The following is a 17,292-nucleotide window of genomic DNA, read 5'->3' on the forward strand; positions in this document are numbered from 1 at the left end:
CCCATACCCGCATACCATCCTAAGTAGATGATTTTATGTTTATGTGGACGCGGGAGTGTGCATAGACCTAAGCATTAAGTAAGGTAATTGTTCAGTCTTCTTTTATTGCTAGATTCACCGATTCATATTACTTATTCTTTATCCTTTCTGCATTGAAAATATTGATTATTACATGAATAGTCATGCTGTATTTTTTATTCTAGCTACTACCATCTGTTGAAACAAACACTTTCTTGAAATTAAACCAAACAAAAAGTTTACAAAGTTGGCAGCCATCTCGTTGATTTAATTTACACTATGCTTTATATATTTCTCTTGTTGGGTCTTGTCATCACCTATGTCATTGTTGATCACCTACTCAGGCGACTTCTGGTTGGTGGCTACCGAGATAAATATGTTTTAGTCACTGGTTGTGATTCTGGTTTTGGTCAAAGGCTGGTCATGTAAGTGTGCTTAGAATTAGACTTCTTTAAAAACGATCATTTCTTGGTAATAGCATTTTAAAATATTTAATTGAAGGTAATTAATAAGAAAAACATTAAAACATTTAATTTAAAAAAAAAGATTTACATTTTTTTAACCCGCCACTCTTGAATCCTAGTTTAATGCATAAATCTAACTAGACTTTATCAAATTCAAATAATAGGCCTATTAATCTAGACCATAGACCATATATAGTCTATGATCTAGACTTAGAAGACGATTGGCCTTTTACTTTTTATGCGTAATTTCCTCTCATAATAACAACAGCTCAGTAAAGCAAGAGACTTTAAATTGGAGGGTCAGGTGTTCAAGCCCCTGATCATGCGAAACCTTTTTCAGAAATATATTTTTTAATAGCGTTTTAACAATTTGATCTACATAAAAGTTGAAACGGAATTTATAACCTCGGTTCGATTCTAACACGATTTAAAAAACTCGATTAAAATGAATGTTGTTTAAAATCATCAGGGAGCATTTCCAATATTTTGAAAATTAATCCGCAAAGGTAAAGAATACTTATATTGTGTGTAGGACTAATTTCTAAGGCGTAGAGTGTATGTGTGTGAAGTGGGGAAAAGTGATATTGGTCATCGAAGTCTTTGAACAAATATATGTGTTTGGGAGGGGTAGCGTTATAAAGCGGGTCATGTCAATTAGTTGTTTAGATACCAAAATTCAAGTGTTTTGAGGTGCGGAAATTAAAAAAAAAGCGGGGTAGAAAAGTGATATAAAAGTTCAACAAGGCAGAAGTGAGAGTGCGACTGAAAGCGGGATTTTCCAACTAAACGTAACATACTAGAATACACTGCACTGGATACATGGCAATGGTGTAGAAATGCGGGCGATTTTATTGAAAGGGAAAGAGAAGTGATACTCGAATTTACGAGCTGGTCCTATTCAATGTAATAGAAACTCGAATTTACGAGCTGGTCCTATTCAATGTACTAGATACTCGAATTTACGAGCTGGTCCTACTCAATGTAATAGATACTCGAATTTACGAGCTGGTCCTATTCAATGTACTAGATACTCGAATTTACGAGCTGGTCCTATTCAATGTAATAGATACTCGAATTTACGAGCTGATCCTATTCAATGTAATAGATACTCGAATTTACGAGCTGGTCCTACTCAATGTAATAGATACTCGAATTTACGAGCTGATCCTATTCAATGTACTAGATACTCGAATTTACGAGCTGGTCCTACTCAATGTAATAGATACTCGAATTTACGAGCTGGTCCTATTCAATGTACTAGATACTCGAATTTACGAGCTGGTCCTATTCAATGTACTAGATACTCGAATTTACGAGCTGGTCCTACTCAATGTAATAGATACTCGAATTTACGAGCTGATCCTATTCAATGTAATAGATACTCGAATTTACGAGCTGGTCCTATTCAATGTACTAGATACTCGAATTTACGAGCTGGTCCTACTCAATGTAATAGATACTCGAATTTACGAGCTGATCCTATTCAATGTAATAGATACTCGAATTTACGAGCTGGTCCTATTCAATGTACTAGATACTCGAATTTACGAGCTGGTCCTATTCAATGTAATAGATACTCGAATTTACGAGCTGGTCCTACTCAATGTACTAGATACTAGAATTTACGAGCTGGTCCTATTCAATGTACTAGATACTCGAATTTACGAGCTGGTCCTACTCAATGTACTAGATACTAGAATTTACGAGCTGGTCCTATTCAATGTAATAGATACTAGAATTTACGAGCTGGTCCTATTCAATGTAATAGATACTAGAATTTACGAGCTGGTCCTATTCAATGTAATAGATACTAGAATTTACGAGCTGGTCCTTTTCAATGTAATAGATACTCGAATTTACGAGCTGGTCCTATTCAATGTAATAGATTCTCGAATTTACGAGCTTGTCCTATTCAATGTAATAGATACTAGGATTAGCTGATCCTATTCTATGTAATAGATACTCGAATTTACGAGCTGGTCCTATTCAATGTAATAGATACTCGAATTTACAAGCTGGTCCTATCCAATGTAATAGATACTCGAATTTACGAGCTGGTCCTATTCAATGTAATAGATACTCGAATTTACGAGCTGGTCCTATTCAATGTAATAGATACTAGACTTAGCTGGCCAAAAGAAGATATGAAAACAGTGTTTAATTTTTTATCATTATATTGTTAAAAGAAAAAATGGGCGAGGGTCCAAGGCAAGATTCATCGCCTGGGAACAAATTAACGGGAGAACCCTGTGGATAATGCTAGTATTATATATATATTATTACTACGAAAACAAAATGTTACTCAATGTTCAATTTTGTATGACGTGGATTATTGCAGACGACTTGACAAGTTAGGCTTTAAAGTATTTGCTGGATGTCTAGCAGACGATGGAAAACACATCTTATCACAGAACTGTTCTGAAAATGTGGTGTCGTTTCTTTTGGACGTTCGGAACAATGCAAGTATCCAGTCAGCCCTGAATCTGGTCAGACAATATTTACCTCCAAATACAGGCAAGTGTTGGCGTGTTTTACTTACTGAGGTTTAACAAGTAATATCAATTTTACAAAGCATATATCTATTCTCTCTGTCTGTCTGATAAAAAGTTTGATAACATTATTTCTCCCAAACCCATTCTCGGATCAAGTAGAAACTGCGCCTACTTGTTCATTGGTGGAGACAATATATATATATCATGGGCGTAGCCAGGATTTTTTTTCGGGGGGGGGGGGGGGGGGTTTGGAGGGGTGGATTTTTTTCTCCCACCCCCACCCCCCCCCCCACCCGCGAATTTTTTTTTGTATATGTATTTATATTTGTGTATGTGTGTGTACATAATCTTTATAACATTCTGACCCTTCATTCTTTCGGAAGACGTTTATTGTGCCCTAGAATAGGTTCTTCCATGAGTTAGTGGAAAAATTGTAGATTCCCAGCCATTATTAGCAATGGGGACTGGGGGAGTGCTAGGAGCTCCCCCAGCGCGGGGCGAAGCCCCGCCGCCAAGCACTATTCTGATATTGAAAGCCAACAAAATGCATATTCTGAGGTATCTACAGTGCATTTTCCTGCAATTAAAAAGTTCTATTTCAAAAACCTAATGTGCTATTCTTGCTGACTTAGACCCTCCGCGCCGTTCGGCGCATTTGCCGTCAAGCTGTTTCCATAAAATTGTAGACTCCCCGACATTTCTAGCAAGGGGGTCTAGGGGAACGCTAGGAGCTCCCCCAGCGCGGGGCGAGCCCCGCCGCCAAGCACTATTTCTGGTATTATAAGCCAACAAAATGCCTATTCTGAGGTATCTACAATGCATTTTTCTGCTATTAAAAAGTTTTATTTCAAAAACCTAATTTGCTATTCTTACTGACTTAGACCCTCCCGCGCCGTTCGGCGCATTTGCCATCAAGCTGTTTCCATAAAAATCTGTCACTGGTAATGTCTAAAGCCTCTTCCCATGAGGACCTCCATGAATGAGTGGCGAGTGAATGAGTGGCGTCAAGTTGTACTAGGATATCATTGCAACTCTTCTTATGCGTAATTCATTTTGTCGGAGAACATGTCCCGCAAACCTCATGCGTCGCTCTCTCACAAGGGGTCGACTCCCAGTTCGGCATGGAATTTCCTTGATTTAGACCCGATCTCTATAACTGACTCCTAAAATCTGTCTTAGCCATCTTTGTTGAGCCACATTTAGTGTTTTTCAATTTCGGCAGATGACTATTCACTGCAGTTTATTAATGGAGCCCTGCCACTGGTAAAAATGTGTAACCTCTCTTGAATACGCTCTTGGAATTAGGTGACTGTAGTTTGCTTAAGATTTTATATCGAAAAGAGAAGTTTTATCGTCAAAATCATCTGTTGGGGGTTTTCCACCTCAAAATGCTCTGTAGGGGGGATCTTAAACTCAAAACCATCTGGAGGGGTTTTAAACTTTAAAAAAAAGCCATCAGTAGAATAGGGGTTTAAACTCAAAACCCCCGATTGGATTGGCTGCGCTCAAATAATTTTAGTGTGTAATTTGCTTTTTTTTATATTGAAGAGGTATTTTTAGCATCAAACCCCTCTGAATGGGGGTTTAAACTCAAAACCCCTTTTGGCAACGCTCATAGCATTTTGAGTGCGTAATTTGCTTTTTTTCTTACACTGAAGATGTATTTTTTAGCCTCAAACCCCCATGGCGGGGGGTTTAACTCAAAACCCCTTTGGCTACGGTCATAACATTTTGAGTGCGTAATTAGCTTTTTTTATGTTGAAGAGGGGGTTTATCGTAAGTTTTAGAGGGGGTTTTAAAATCAAAATCTTCCTTAACTGTGCTCTTGGAATTAGGGGATTTTCGTTTGCATTTTTTTGGTTTTGTTTTATAGAAGAGGAGGAGTTAACATCAAAAACCCCAGGTAGGGGGTTTAGAACTCAAAACCCCTGGTAGGGGGTTTTAAATTCAAAACCCCTTTAGTTGTGTTGGGGCAAGTGATGGTTTAGTATTAAAATCTCACCTAAAATAAACAAAATCAAAGCAAAAAATCATTCACTAAAAAAAGGGGGGATTTCATTTCGGGGGGGGGGGGGGGGGTTGAACCCCCAAACCCCCCCCCCTGGCTACGCCCATATATATATTGTTACAAATGAACAGTGACAAGTAGAGGTCAACATGTGACCCCAGCGATATGACACAGCAGGCAGTGTTCTCTGGAATCTACGCGTATAAACAAAGACAGAATGTGACGTGTCCTCACGTGTTGTTCCAGGGGACAAACAGATATAAGAAGAGGGCAGTTACTAATGAACAGTGACATATAGAGGTCAGTACGTGTGACCCCGGCTTGACACTGCAGCGGGTGTTCTCTGGAATCTACATGTAAAAACAAAGACATGATGTGACGTTTCCTCACGTGTTATTCCAGAAGATACAAGCAGTGTTTGTGCAACTTTGGAGAAGCGATTAGGGACTCTATATAAGCCAGAAAGTTAATGTGAAAGTTAGTCGGGAGTGAGCCGTGACAGTCGATACAGACAATGTAAGACGTGTGCGGCTCTAGTGGAAGAGAAATGTGTACGACTCGATGCAAGTTAACTAGGGTAGAGTTAACTGGAGTGGACTACTGTCGTTAAAGTCTATACAGCGAACTGCAGTGGACTTCAGCCGTTACAGTCGATACAGTCGATGTAAGACGTGTGCGGCTCTGATTCGGTAGACTTGAGTACGACTTGGTTCAGCTTTGGGAGACCTGGAGCGACACTGGGAAGTGTGTCGTTGGTCTGTTCTGTGGAATACGGCTCGATGCAAGTTGAGAAGACATGAATTGCAACGAAGTATAGCTAACTGTAAACTGACAGATATTGTATAGTCTTCTACGTTACATGTTACAGTGACGAATTGTTAGAGTTAATAGTCATTAAAGTTATATGAAACTGAAAATTGAGTCGTCAAGTTCTTTACAGTGTTTTTATTTGTGTGCCTACTAGTACATCTAGCCAGAAGATACAGAAATATGTAACAATATATATAGGGCATAGGGCATATATATAGGTTAAGTCCGGCCCTTCTATTTAGTGACCTGTAAATATACATAGTAGATTACTTGTTCTCTTTCCATTACTTCTTGGTCACAATGGTTAAGTCCGGCGCTGCTATTTAGTGTTTGTAAAATATTTGCTTCTAAAATGTTTTACATGTTTTGGATGTTCCTTCAGAGTTGACGATAGTTTACTTCCTAGTTCAAACCTCCCGCAGGACGAAGGGGGATGGGAGCGGGCAGGGTTCGACAGTCCAGCACGCAGCTATCCGCAGTGACGTGTGAATACCCACGTGTTCTCCCCCCCCCCTTTCCCTTTTGTTATTTCGTGGTGTGACTCCGCAGAAATAATAGAGCGATCATTCTTTTACTTCTTGCTTCTCGCCCAAACTCTTGAGGGAAGAAGAGAATTATATATATAGATAGTTGCCAATACCCTAACATTTATTTCTATTACTTTGATAATTAATGAACTGATCTTTTAAAAAATGGTCATAAAGTGTGTTATCACGCAGCACGAGATTATGTGCGAAATTTTATCTGGATAGGATAATAAAAAGTTGTCCAAGTCGATGATTTAAATTTCTAGCCAAGATAAAATAGTGAACTAATAGTAGAAACATAGACTGGCCGATTAAAGAGTTTTATGAAACGAAAATTTGTGAATTGCAATTTTTTGTACTTTATTATACAGCATTTATCAGCAGTATAAAAGTTAAGTATTCAGATCTATTTCAGCCATAACCTATATAAGTATTACAATATTTTCACTAGTGATTTTTTTAAATCTCTCAGCGTGAAGATCATGCAATTTTTCTTAATTCGGAAATCCGAATACAATAGATATACATGTTTTCAAGTTACATGAAGTTACTTCCTTTTTCCAGTCTATATTTATTTATGTCTATGAGTAGAAATTAAAAAAAAAATTATTTTTAAAAAGTGAGCGTCGAAATTGTTTCATCAGAGTTACAAAGTAAATTGTATGTATGTAAAATATTTTCTCACTTATGGGTAGATCTATATAATTAGGCTCACGTGTATCTAATTGATATTGTCTCTGTAATCAGAATTTACATTAAATAAAAAATATTGACAAATATATTTTTAGGCATGTTTAGAAAAGTAATTAATATTTAATACTATCTTTATTAACCTGGGAGCAATAGTGTATTATTTGTTACATGATAATAGTATTAAACTCACGATATACACAAACACTTTGCCTTCTACGTAATTTTTAAAAATAGCTTTTACGAATTATAAATCTTTTTCAAGCGTCATTAAAAATAACAGTAAATTGATTGGCATTCTGAAAGTTAGAAATAGTCATTACGATGTTCTCAATCACGATGGCACAGACAATGAAATCTAATCTTCAATAGCGCTTGTCGATGTCTAGATTGAAACGTAAGAGACAGACTACACAAACACCATGTAGCGTGTTTGTATCAGCGAAATTTTTATAAATTCTTTTTCCTTTTGCTTAAGATTCTATAGGCCTAAACGTCATAGCAATCTTTAATTTTGACTTTTTTTTTCAGGGCTTTGGGGATTGGTCAATAATGCCGGCATCCTCGGAAACATTGCGTTTTCAGAATTTTGCACCAAGAACGATTACCTGGCGTGTATGGAGGTCAACCTGTTTGGACTTATTGAAATGACCAAAACGTTTCTTCCACTGGTGCGAAACTCCAAAGGCCGTGTTATCAACACGTCAAGTTGTTTTGGTCGTTTTGCTGTGATGGCCCCAGTGTATACAATCACAAAGTTCGGTGTTGAGGCTTACTCAGACATAGTGAGGTATGACATGACTAGCAAAGAATGGGCTTTATGCTTATAAGCACAATATCTCATTGATTTGCAAAGGATATGGCACTTTTAAATCATGCCATAATTGGCCCATTGGAGAGTTTCACAATAAACTAAACAATGTCAAGAACACAAAATATGACTCTAATGTACTCTACTGAAAACAAATTGAGCTACAAATCGAAGGAATTAGGAAGTTGTATTCTGCAGTGCTAAAGAGTGTACAAAAATCACCATATAACTTTTACAAAGCATAGAAGCAATCCATTTTTTTTTACACCCGATACACCAAAAGGCTAGGTTCAGGGGCGGACTGGCTATATGGATATTCGGGCTAATACCCGGTGGGTCGATACCCCATTGGGCCGAAATGGCCACCGAAATAGCCGCAAGAATTTTCTGATTTTATAATATTCTCTTTAATAGCAACACTTTGAGACTCGTGATTTAAAAAAACATCTTATACATTTAAAATCTAATACTAATCTAAAGCATTGTCGTTATTACCCTATAAATCTTCTATACTAGACGATAAACAAGAAACATAATGCTTTATTTCTCATAGAGAATGACGTTAGTGTGAATCTATTCGGATGAATCTATAAAGGAACCAACACCAACGTTATCCTATAGATGACGTGTCCAGTCACATACGAATTCTTAATGGTTTGATGGAGTTGTCGCATGATCTCGAGTTGACCCCGCTACGAAGTCCACCATAAAACAAAATTATTATATGGAACATTGTAGCAATACGTGGATTGGAATGAAAATGTAAACGAATAAAAAACTAAGGAGCAGAAAGTCAGTCAGATAAAAAAACAACAACTTTTGCTGTAATCCGGTGAGAAAAAATATGTAGTAAAAATATTTCAAGTTTTCTCACAAGCACAAGAGATTCACCAACCTTAGGATGACAGCGTTTATGAATCAACAGGCTCAACGCCATAAGAGAAGCTAATACCAAGACGACAAAGATATAGACTTAAATCTAAATACATAAGAGGCTTTTTTGCTAAAATATGAAATAATCTTGACAGCATTTGTTTTAATGAACGTAAGGATATTAAATTACCTTCAAACAGGTGAATATATTATTCTGTTGTGTTTATAGTCAGCTTTAAGAAGCAGACAGTTAAAGTATGTTTACAGGTATATGACATTGTGAGTAAAGTTCCCCTTTCAGACCTTGCGTTCTTCAGGGCAAATGATGTTAAGGTCATTTGTCTTTGGCCAACGGTTAACTAGCAGGGTGTCATGTGACCAGTACAACGACCAACCGCCTTTACTTTTCCCAACTAAAGTCAGGTGGGTGGACTCAGGGGCGCCCCAAAATTCTCGAAATTCAAAATCCCAGTCATCATCAAGATCCAAACACAAGACCCCAGGTTCGGAAGCCAACCGCGTCCTTGTGAGATGGGCAGTTCAATATTGTAAGATTAAGAATTGTATTTGTAAATTGAAGTCCATATGCCTGGGATAATGGCAAAGAGTGAAAACTGAATCATAAACAATACGTTGCTGGAGGATCTTCAATTACATTAATGTATATGGCAGCAGGAGTTTTTTCACATTAAGAGATTCCGCATTCCAAGTGTTATACTGTATTCATCTAGTAATATCAATTATTCGATAGTTTTAAAAGCATCTAAAAAAACTATTCATATAGCTAGTTACTTTCGATACATTATATATCTTTACACAATGCTCTTGAGGACTTGTATAATTGGATGCCCAGTACGTGGCATATAGTTTGTGGGCCGGATAGTATAAAAATGCTCGAGTCGATTTTGACACCCAGTCCGGCTAGGTTTCTATAGTTTTTACGCCATAGATGAAAACCTCAAATTAAGTTAGAATATCTTTTCTTTGCGTCCTTTAATCGTCCTACAGGAACTTTCATTATTACTTTTCACTACAATCTACACATACCCACACACAAACACACTCTTTCTTTCGTCACTTTTCTTGTTGTTCATTTTATTTTGTTTGATCCAGGATTTGAGAGTTATCTCCACTGTCATTTTTTTTCTCATCAAGCTGGGAATGGATATATCTTGGATTATTGATTATCTCTATACACCAAATATTATACACCAAATATTATACACCAAATATTATACACCAAATATTTTGCACTAAATATTACACACTAAATATTATAAACTAGATGTCATACACTAAATATTGCAACTTTTCTTTTTATAGAATTTTAAACAATTTTCTAAGCTCAATCTTTATTGCAAGTTACAATCTTGTTTTAATCCTCCCCCCCCCCAACCCCCTTTACAGAAAAGAAATGTATTCACGAGGAGTTAAAGTAATCCTATTAGAACCTGGTGGATTCAAAACTCAGATGATAAACGTGGACAAAATCATTGATGGAATACAAACAACACTGGACAATGCACCAGAAGAGTTGAGCTCTCAGTTTAAAGGCTTTCTCAAAAAGTGTAAGTGTAAAGCTCAGCTCTTAAACGTTTTGTACAGTTTGTAAATGAAATTTGAAAAACGAGCTGGTTCTAAGAGACGTTCTAGCTCAGTTTAGTTTGTTGAGAGACGTTTAGTTTAATGAGAGACGTTTAGTTTGTTGAGACGTTTAGTTTGTTGAGAGACGTTTAGTTTGTTGAGAGACGTTTATTTGTTGAGAGACGTTTAGTTTGTTGAAAGACGTTTAGTTTGTTGAAAGAAGTTTAGTTTGTTGAAAGACGTTTAGTTTGTTGAGAGACGTTTAGTTTGTTGAGAGACGTTTAGTTTGTTGAGAGACGTTTAGTTTGTTGAGAGACGTTTAGTTTGTTGAAAGACGTTTGGTTTGTTGAAAGACGTTTAGTTTGTTGAGAGACGTTTAGTTTGTTGAGAGACGTTTAGTTTGTTGAGAGACGTTTAGTTTGTTGAGAGACGTTTAGTTTGTTGAGACATTTAGTTTGTTGAGAGACATTTAGTTTGTTGAGAGACGTTTAGTTTGTTGAGAGACGTTTAGTTTGTTGAGAAATTTAGTTTGTTGAGAGACGTTTAGTTTGTTGAGAGACGTTTAGTTTGTTGAAAGACGTTTAGTTTGTTGAAAGACGTTTAGTTTGTTGAGAGACGTTTAGTTTGTTGAGAGACGTTTAGTTTGTTGAGAGACGTTTAGTTTGTTGAGAGACGTTTAGTTTGTTGAGACGTTTAGTTTGTTGAGATACGTTTAGTTTGTGGAGAGACGTTTAGTTTGTTAAGAGACGTTTAGTTTGTTCAGAGACGTTTAGTTTGTTGAGAGACGTTTAGTTTGTTCAGAGACGTTTAGTTTGTTGAGAGACGTTTAGTTTGTTGAGACGTTTAGTTTGTTGAGACATTTAGTTTGTGGAGAGACGTTTAGTTTGTGGAGAGACCTTTAGTTTGTTGAGAGACGTTTAGTTTGTTGAGAGACGTTTAGTTTGTTGAGACGTTTAGTTTGTTGAGAGACGTTTAGTTTGTTGAGAGACGTTTAGTTTGTTGAGACATTTAGTTTGTGGAGAGACGTTTAGTTTGTTGAGAGACGTTTAGTTTGTGGAGAGACGTTTAGTTTGTTGAGACGTTTAGTTTGTGGAGAGACGTTTAGTTTGTTGAGAGACGTTTAGTTTGTTGAGATACGTTTAGTTTGTTTAGAGACGTTAAGTTTGTTGAGAGACGTTTAGTTTGTTGAGACGTTTTGTTTATTGAGAGACGTTTAGTTTGTTGAGACGTTTAGTTTGTTGAGACTTTTAGTTTGTTGAAAGACGTTTAGTTTGTTGAGAGACGTTTAGTTTGTTGAGAGACGTTTAGTTTGTTGGAACATTTAGTTTGTTGAGACATTTAGTTTGTTGAGACATTTAGTTTGTTGAGACATTTAGTTTGTTGAGAGACGTTTAGTTTGTTGAGAGACGTTTAGTTTCTTGAGAGACATTTAGTTTGTTGAGAGACGTTTAGTTTGTTGAGAGACGTTTAGTTTGTTGAGACGTTTAGTTTGTTAAGAGACGTTTAGTTTGTCGAGACGTTTAGTTTGTTGAGAGACGTTTAGTTTGTTGAGAGACGTTTAGTTTGTTGAGAGACGTTTAGTTTGTTGAGACGTTTAGTTTGTTGAGAGACGTTTAGTTTGTTGAGACGTTTAGTTTGTTGAGAGACGTTTAGTTTGTTGCGAGATGTTTAGTTTGTTGAGAGACGTTTAGTTTGTTGAGACATTTAGTTTGTTGAGACGTTTAGTTTGTTGAGAGACGTTTAGTTTGTTGAGAGACGTTTAGTTTGTTGAAAGACGTTTAGTTTGTTGAAAGACGTTTAGTTTGTTGAGAGACGTTTAGTTTGTTGAGAGACGTTTAGTTTGTTGAGAGACGTTTAGTTTGTTGAGACGTTTAGTTTGTTGAGACGTTTAGTTTGTTGAGATACGTTTAGTTTGTGGAGAGACGTTTAGTTTGTTAAGAGACGTTTAGTTTGTTCAGAGACGTTTAGTTTGTTGAGAGACGTTTAGTTTGTTGAGACGTTTAGTTTGTTGAGACATTTAGTTTGTGGAGAGACGTTTAGTTTGTGGAGAGACGTTTAGTTTGTTGAGAGACGTTTAGTTTGTTGAGAGACGTTTAGTTTGTTGAGACGTTTAGTTTGTTGAGAGACGTTTAGTTTGTTGAAAGACGTTTAGTTTGTTGAGACATTTAGTTTGTGGAGAGACGTTTAGTTTGTTGAGAGACGTTTAGTTTGTGGAGAGACGTTTAGTTTGTTGAGACGTTTAGTTTGTGGAGAGACGTTTAGTTTGTTGAGAGACGTTTAGTTTGTTGAGATACGTTTAGTTTGTTTAGAGACGTTAAGTTTGTTGAGAGACGTTTAGTTTGTCGAAAGACGTTTAATTTGTTGAGAGACGTTTAGTTTGTTGAGTCGTTTTATTTATTGAGAGACGTTTAGTTTGTTGAGACGTTTAGTTTGTTGAGACTTTTAGTTTGTTGAAAGACGTTTAGTTTGTTGAGAGACGTTTAGTTTGTTGAAACATTTAGTTTGTTGAGACATTTAGTTTGTTGAGACATTTAGTTTGTTGAGACATTTAGTTTGTTGAGAGACGTTTAGTTTGTTGAGAGACGTTTAGTTTCTTGAGAGACATTTAGTTTGTTGAGAGACGTTTAGTTTGTTGAGAGACGTTTAGTTTGTTGAAAGACGTTTAGTTTGTTGAAAGACGTTTAGTTTGTTGAGAGACGTTTAGTTTGTTGAGAGACGTTTAGTTTGTTGAGAGACGTTTAGTTTGTTGAGAGACGTTTAGTTTGTTGAGACGTTTAGTTTGTTGAGATACGTTTAGTTTGTGGAGAGACGTTTAGTTTGTTAAGAGACGTTTAGTTTGTTCAGAGACGTTTAGTTTGTTGAGAGACGTTTAGTTTGTTGAGACGTTTAGTTTGTTGAGACATTTAGTTTGTGGAGAGACGTTTAGTTTGTGGAGAGACGTTTAGTTTGTTGAGAGACGTTTAGTTTGTTGAGAGACGTTTAGTTTGTTGAGACGTTTAGTTTGTTGAGAGACGTTTAGTTTGTTGAGAGACGTTTAGTTTGCTGAGACGTTTAGTTTGCTGAGACGTTTAGTTTGTTGAGAGACGTTTAGTTTGTTGAGAGACGTTTAGTTTGTTGAGAGACGTTTAGTTTGTTGAGAGACGTTTAGTTTGTTGAGAGACGTTTAGTTTGTTGAAACATTTAGTTTGTTGAGACATTTAGTTTGTTGAGACATTTAGTTTGTTGAGACATTTAGTTTGTTGAGAGACGTTTAGTTTGTTGAGAGACGTTTAGTTTGTTGAGAGACATTTAGTTTGTTGAGAGACATTTAGTTAGTTGAGAGACGTTTAGTTTGTTGAGACGTTTAGTTTTTTGAGACGTTTAGTTTGTTGAGACATTTAGTTTGTTGAGATACGTTTAGTTTGTTGAGATACGTTTAGTTTGTTGAGATACATTTACTTTGTTGAGATACGTTTACTTTGTTGAGAGACGTTTAGTTTGTGGAGAGACGTTTAGTTTGTGGAGAGACGTTTAGTTTGTTGAGACATTTAGTTTGTTGAGACGTTTAGTTTGTTGAGAGACGTTTAGTTTGTTGAGAGACATTTAGTTTGTTGAGAGACGTTTAGTTTGTTGAGATCAGGTTAAAAAAAGTGGAAGTTTGGAACTTTTTGTATTCTCATTGTCACATGTCATTAAAAAAACTAAATAAAGAAATTCTTTTTTAGAAAAATCAAATAAAAAGAATTCGATATTTATAGCTATACATCTCAATACTGTAAGATTTATGTCCCATTTACGATGTTAAACCAAATTAACTTATTACCAATATTTAATATACTAATTAGGCTTTTTTGTATTGATTCGAGTTTTGTTAGGAACAATGAATGATTGTACAAAACTTCATCTTGATCCGAGAATGGGAAGTGTGAGAAATAACGTGGTCAAAATTTGTACCAGACAGACAAACAGATAGAGTGACTTGATATAAGCTTGTTTATAATAAAATTTGGAAGCGAACAGATGCTAGGAGACGGTGGTAAAGCGTTTAGTTTGTGGAGAGACGGGTCAAGAATTCGAATCCTTGTGAGTACTGGAAAGTTTTGAGCTATAGATTCTAATTGACTCCGAACATTAGTTATGGAAAGTAGAAGGCGTTTGCTGGGCAAATGACATCCATGTTGACAGACGACAATAGAAACATAATATGTCCTATTGACCACAGAGGGAACTTTACTGGACATATTACAAAGACATTAGTAAAAGCATGTGTACAAAGCAATTGCTTTCGTTTTCTAAAGACACAGCTTTATAGACATTAAAAAGACTTAAAAAACTAATTTTACTTCAATGGTTAAGTCAACATTTTACTCCAATGAAGTCAATTCAACATTTTACTTCAATGAAGTCAAGTCAACATTTTACTTCAACGAAGTCAACATTTTACTTCAATGACACCATTTAGTCAAGTCAACATCTTACTTCAATGACATCATTTGGTCAAATCAACATTTTACTTCAATGACACCATTTGGTCAAGTCAATATTTTATTTCAATGACACCATTTGGTCAAGTCAACATTTTACTTCAATGACACCATTTGGTAAAGTCAACATTTTACTTCAATGACACCATTTGGTCAAGTCAACATTTTACTTCAATGACACCATTTGGTCAAAAATGAATATTGAAAACGTAATTTTTTTTAAAATAAATTTAGTTCCATTTCATTGATCTTGATTATCTTTAAAGTATAAATATCTTCTTGTTGTTTTTTTTTGTTGTTGTTGTTGTTTTGGTGTACAGAAAATGTACCCCTTAAAGACCTATCGATTTATGGGAGTTGATGATGTTAAGTTCTTCATATTTTGTGGCCGACGGTTAACTACAGTGTCAGGTGGCCAGCACAACGACCAACCGCCTTTACCTTTTCACAACGTATGTCTATTAGAGTTGGGTGGACTAAACAAATTATCTACAGGTTCACCAAGATTGGAACTCGAGACCTATCGGCTTGGAAGCTAAACGCTTTACCACTCGGCTGTATGAAGTATGTATTTTTTTTAAAAAGGTATTCGCTATACATAAATACCATTTTTTTACATTTTTTGCAATGGGATATCAAATTTCTAAGATCAAAGTAATGTTCATTGTTTAATTCGCACTTGTGCTCTTGCTCTATGGTGTTCTTGATATTTTTTAGTGTTTAGTTTGTAAATTTTTTAAATCTCTTACAAGCTTCATCTTCTCATAGTTTACGTTTTTGTAAGTTAATAGTTCACATAGAACTAACTTTCATTCTCTGGCACTGTCAGGGTTGATTGTCGTTAAAGAGAAACAAAATTCACTGTAGTCCTCTTAACAGAACCAGTCAGACATTATTATTATTATGTTAGAAACGAACTAGTATTCATTCTCTGGCGCTGTCAGGATTGAGTTTCGTTAAAGAGAAACAAAATTCATTGTAGTCCCTTTATTGGCTTCCACTGAGAAATTTTTTGGTGATGTGGCAGGTCTGCATCAGTACTGCTCTCTGACAGGCAACGAGGATGTTCCTAGGAATGTTAAGGGCTTTGAAGGTATATGTGAGATCAGTTGTTATTATCCCCTCGGTTTATATAACAATGGGGTACATTGTTATTTTGGATAACTTCCATAGACGCTTAATCTCCAAGCCTAGGTTCCCATAATTTCGTTGTTTTTCCATTTCCGTTGTTCTTAAGTTATGAGACAGTGGTACCGCGATGTCAATAATGGTAGCGGTTTTTTCTTTTTATCAATGAACAGCAGATCAGGGCGATTAAAAGCTACCGTTTTGTCAGTCAAAATAGGCCTATTATTATTATTATTATTACTATTATTATATTATTATTAACACTATTATTTTTAATTTTACTTTGTCAGTCCCAACAGTCATTCACCGAATTCGGCTATCAGACAACCTTGACCTTGTAGTAGACGCTTACATCCATGGGCTGACTTCCTTGTTTCCAAGAACAAGATATGCCGTTGGATGGGACAGCAAATACCTCTTCATACCTTTGTCGTATCTACCAACTTGGCTTGTAGACTGGTTGTTACACTACAGGATCGATTCACAATAACTTATTTTTTCTTAGTTGATTCAATGAAAAGTTTAACCTATTTGTGCATTATTTGCGTTGAACAAAATAAATCATGATCAAACTAACAAATTTTTTTTTCTGTTCGTCTATTATTACAAATCTTATATCAATTTATTATGTCTGTCTGTTAAAATGTTTGTACACGTTATTTCTCCCAACTTCTTCTCTGATCAAGTTGAAACTTTGCACAATTATTCATTGGCATAGACATGACATGAATCCATAACAAAAATTAACCAATTAGACAATTAATTACTAGTACTTAATTATTTTGATACCGACAAGGGAAATTAATTCTACAGTATTCAGAGATATGGCTTAATATTTGGGGTTTTGTCCCCGTAGGTATTTATACGCGTTATACGCGTTAAAACTCAATTTTGAGCCCAACAAAACATGAATCGATTAAAAAATTAATTATTTTGTTTGACAACGAAAAAGGAAATAACTTCTACATTAATGAGAAATATAATTGGAAACGTAAAGTTCTTCCCCCAAGAAACTTCTTTTATCAGATGCCACAGTTACGGGTATTGTTAAAAATATTCTGAGTGCAACAAAATAATTTGGGAAAGCAGTGTACCTTTCAGTAGTGGACAGATAAGCTAAAATGTCTACCAGAGTTTTGGTGGTATTTGGTAGAATATGTCTTACAGATTCCATATCATCTGCTAATTCTGGCCCATATATAATATATATCTGTTATCTTCTGACTGGTCTGATGATGACGTCAATGCTTGCTCAAGGCTCGCTGTAAACATTTGTATGTCATCAGGCTGAAGGCTCTTGAGGTGACAAGAAACTCAAATAGATTGTGGTTTGATTTAAGCTGCTCAACTCTCATCTGTAAGGATTGAATTGCAGTGTCCACAATTCTGTTGAAGCAATTTATCCTGTTATAAAATATAATGGT

At 35.9% G+C, this 17,292-nt stretch overlaps 1 protein-coding gene across 1 annotated transcript; it reads left to right on the top strand.

Moving 5' to 3' along the window:
• The first annotated feature begins 233 nt into the window (after window positions 1-233).
• On the top strand, window positions 234-16,436 carry LOC129924820 (17-beta-hydroxysteroid dehydrogenase type 6-like). The gene is made up of 5 exons (XM_056022109.1): window positions 234-443; window positions 2,821-2,996; window positions 7,541-7,799; window positions 10,101-10,261; window positions 16,159-16,436. The coding sequence occupies exons 1-5, from the start codon at window positions 298-300 to the stop codon at window positions 16,356-16,358; spliced, it is 942 nt and encodes a 313-aa protein (XP_055878084.1). The 5' UTR covers window positions 234-297; the 3' UTR covers window positions 16,359-16,436.
• The last annotated feature ends 856 nt before the right edge of the window (window positions 16,437-17,292 follow it).

The sequence above is a fragment of the Biomphalaria glabrata genome, chromosome 2 (assembly GCF_947242115.1).
Source record: "Biomphalaria glabrata chromosome 2, xgBioGlab47.1, whole genome shotgun sequence".
NCBI classification, from domain to species: Eukaryota; Metazoa; Mollusca; class Gastropoda; family Planorbidae; genus Biomphalaria; species Biomphalaria glabrata.